The 3,669-nt window shown below is 29.8% G+C and overlaps 1 protein-coding gene across 1 annotated transcript; it reads right to left on the reverse strand.

The window, feature by feature from the left end:
- Positions 1-1,482: 1,482 nt before the first annotated feature.
- LOC145118709 (protein PLANT CADMIUM RESISTANCE 1-like) lies at positions 1,483-3,384 on the reverse strand. Its single transcript, XM_079054391.1, has 4 exons — positions 2,958-3,384; positions 2,798-2,869; positions 2,217-2,525; positions 1,483-1,697 (listed from the first exon to the last, which is right to left on the reverse strand). The coding sequence occupies exons 1-4, from the start codon at positions 3,241-3,243 to the stop codon at positions 1,612-1,614; spliced, it is 753 nt and encodes a 250-aa protein (XP_078910517.1). The 5' UTR covers positions 3,244-3,384; the 3' UTR covers positions 1,483-1,611.
- Between the last annotated feature and the right edge of the window lie 285 nt (positions 3,385-3,669).

Here is a 3,669-nt window from a genome sequence, read left to right on the forward strand (position 1 = left end):
TTTATACATTTCGCACTATATGTGAATTTTCAAACTCTATATTTATAACGACCAACCTACCTTTTTTTGCAAATTTCTTAATCTTGTTTTTAGTTTTTTAATTCTTTGGCGTTCCAACAAAAAAAAATATGATACCCGAGCTGTGTGATTGAATAGTTGTTCATAACAACAAGCGGAACAAAGAACAACCACGAAATTCCAATTATGATACTCATGAACAAAGTTTTTTCCCCTTAAAAAAAACCTTATAGGAAAGAATATAATCTCATTTCCAATTCATAACACATGAATTTATTCCTATTGAGTTATCTAAAAACAAACATAAATAATAAAAGATCCATAAATTCGCAAAAATAGAAAAATGTGTTAAGCCCTTAAAAAAATCTCGAATGGCTGAAAACACCTTATGTCATGGGATTGGGAAACAATGTGTTTTCTTAATCATCTCTTTCCCCATTGATCGTGTGAATTTCTTCCAATTTCGAGATCATAAAATCAATTTACCATATTTGTTGATGGTGTCATCTAGTCTTCGATCATCCCAGTGACAATGTTGTGATAATGTTAGTATGAGCTCAACCTGTAACATCATAAATTATACATGCTATATATATACCTTTGAAAACATATATGAAGAATATGTTTAAAAATTATAACCACTGAACAACATATGCATACTCATATGAAAAACATGTTCGAAATTGCAAACTAGTGGTTTTAGAAAAGTATGTTAGAAATTTATAATGGGGTTCGAAAATTCGGATTTTCTCAGAAAAAAAATGTTGAACTTGTTTTTTTTTTGTTAGGACAACTAAGTTCGAAAACCATGAAGTAGTTTGAAAATTCTCATTTTCAAAGTGGATGACCATTCCCGAAATTCATAAAAAATTTGGTTATACATGTGTGTATATGCAATGTGCTTATTTTGACGATTATCTTTATTTAAATAGCATTTCAAAGAGGGGGAAAATGATATCTTCTATCATATTACTTATGTATACCTGTGAACTAGTCAAATCATGGTGTAGTATACAATGAGTGATAATAAACTTTTATTTTTTAATTTGCTCATTAAAACTTGAAACTATGAAAAATGACGAAATAGTTAAAAAAATTGTTTTATTTAAAGTGAATGGTTGATTATTTTTCTTTCTTTCTAACTATGGCCCGGTATAAATGATTTTTCTTTTTAACTATGGCTGGTATAAATGATTTTTCTTTTTCTGAATGTTCAAAGATCTTTGTTAATGATTTGCAAAATTAAGTGACTAAATGAAAAATTAAACCATAGTTGTTTTTGCATTATCTAGAAATCAATCTATACAAAATAAAACCCAAATATTGGTATATGGCATATATGACCAAACTAGTGCAAAGTGTCCATATAAAACTTTGTAAATAAGATTTAAGTTTTTCAACTCAACATGACTCTTGAAAAAATGACACTGCGAGTATTCAAGTTTTATCAAATACACTAGCCTATTCACAAAACAAACTTCATGCCAAAAGCAAAAACAATAACTTTACAATGCTTTGTAAATCAAATATGATACAATATGTACATTGTTTTGTACCTAACCATTTCCTCTTTTTCATGCACTTGTGTTTTCTTTATCTGGACATCTCTTGTACCATAGGAGGTGCTTGTCGATACATTGTAGTTTCTTGCCTATACCTTTCCCTATTTCTCTCCCATCCTATAAAAACCAAAAATATAAACCATATACATGTATGTATAAACTTTACATTGTGTTCGTTACACATGACATAATTGTATTGGGCTGGACTCGATAAGTTTTCTAAGGCTTAGGGGGTGTTTGGCTTATCTTTTTAGGAGACAAAAATCCTTTTGGCAAAAGTTACAAAAAGTCAGGATTTCCTGACTTTTCCAAAAAGTCACTTTTCCTTATATCAAAAATTCAAAAGTTGCTTTTAAAATGTTTTTACCAAACATCTTTTGCATTTTATCTTTTTCAAAAAGAACTTTTGGGCTCTCAAAAATAAGCCAAACACCCCCTTAGATAATAAGGATGAGGTGAAGATTCATGTCATTTTCATAAATGAGATTAAAAGCAAACCGATGTCCACTTTTTGGGGTGGGATATAATCATACAAAAATGCAATTTGTGTCCTATTAACATTAGAATTAGTCCTAATCTAATGCATGTCAAATGCAATATGACATATCTTGTTCTGCATAATATGAAAAAGGGTACCTTGGAAAACTATAAATCCTTGGTGTTCGAGTTGACGATATTGTTGACATAGTGCACACTGGTGACACCATAGATGAAGACAATAGTCACTAGACAAACTTCCCTTTAGATTCCATTGTCTTCTCATTTTGGTGCGATATAAACCATTATAAAATGTAGCTAAAATAAAACCAACAATCCACCCTTGATAACCCATGGCGCCGAAACATTTATGTTTGAATAGAATAAGCCATATATAATCAAGAATTTCCATAAACCCTATTTGGACTACATATAAAAAGCAATAAAGTGATCCTGGTTCAATCCAACCTACAACATTTCAAATAAATAATAAAATTAGATGTTGCAACTTTTACACGGTTAATATTATAAATATGTAGTAAATCAATTTTTCAGTAATTCTTATAAAATGATATATTCGAACGTAAGCAGCTCAAACTTTTTATTTTTTATACGATTTTTAATAGTATTTTGTAAACAAGACCGTTGAAAAAACAACGGTTTTCAATATGGTTTGTTATAAATTTATGACATTAATACAATTTTATGTAGAGATTTTTTTTTTCTTTCAGAATGCTGACTTGTTTCTCCTTCGTTAACAATTTCTGCAATCTTCCCAAATGCAACACATGGACAAAGAAGTACCAAAACACCTGAAAATAGGGGAAGAAATTGAAATCAACTCAATAAATAGGTTTGATATTAATAAATTGTTGAAAATATTATGTATTGAATTCGTACTTATTTTGAAGTCGGAAAAGCAATCGTAAAGACCAACTGCCCAACTATTTGGTGGGTTAGGATAATAAATTGGTTCTTGGCCGGCGGCGAGAGGTGTAGGAAGAGGAAACGGCGGAGGAATGCCACCAGAATTTGGCCAAAACATCGGCATCATTTGGTTGCCATTTTGCACGTTTGATGATCGTGGTGATGTATATTGGCTGTTGATGGTTGTTGTTGGTTGCACAAATGGCGGTGGCGGTGGATTCCGGTGGTGGATTTGAGATTGATTTGGGGTTTGCTTCATTGTTTTTGATTTGAAGAAAGGAAAGAAAAATAACGTATTGATAGGGAACAAATGTTCTTATGAGATGAATTAATCTTTTTTCTGAAAGTTATAGATGAAAATTTGATGATTGTTTTTGCTTTTGTTTGGAAAGAACAGACGTGATTTTGGAGATTTTTTGAATGATTATCTCAAAGCTAACAATGTATTTGGACAAAATCTCTAATTTTAGGCTCTCCAAAATACTCTTATACCCTGTAATCTTTACGACTTTATTATAATAGTAGTAATAACTAAGAATAATATTCTTAATATTATTAAAAAAAACTCAATGTATTATTATTATTATTATTATTTTTTGAACCATGTATTATTTTCTAATGTTAAAAGAAACTATTATATTATTAGGTTATAACCCGTATTTATATAATAAAAGAAACAAATTAT

Source organism: Lactuca virosa, chromosome 6 (assembly GCF_052849685.1).
Source record: "Lactuca virosa cultivar CGN04683 chromosome 6, Lactuca_virosa_CGN04683_v6, whole genome shotgun sequence".
NCBI classification, from domain to species: domain Eukaryota; kingdom Viridiplantae; phylum Streptophyta; class Magnoliopsida; order Asterales; family Asteraceae; genus Lactuca; species Lactuca virosa.

Coding starts and splice junctions, on each gene's coding strand:
- LOC145118709 (XM_079054391.1), bottom strand. CDS start 3,243: ATGAAGCAAACCCCAAATCAATCTCAAATCCACCACCGGAATCCACCG. Junction 2,526..2,797: donor TGTTAACGAAGGAGAAACAA/GTCAGCATTCTG, acceptor GAAATGTTGTAG/GTTGGATTGAACCAGGATCA. Junction 1,698..2,216: donor AGGATTTATAGTTTTCCAAG/GTACCCTTTTTC, acceptor TGGTTTTTATAG/GATGGGAGAGAAATAGGGAA.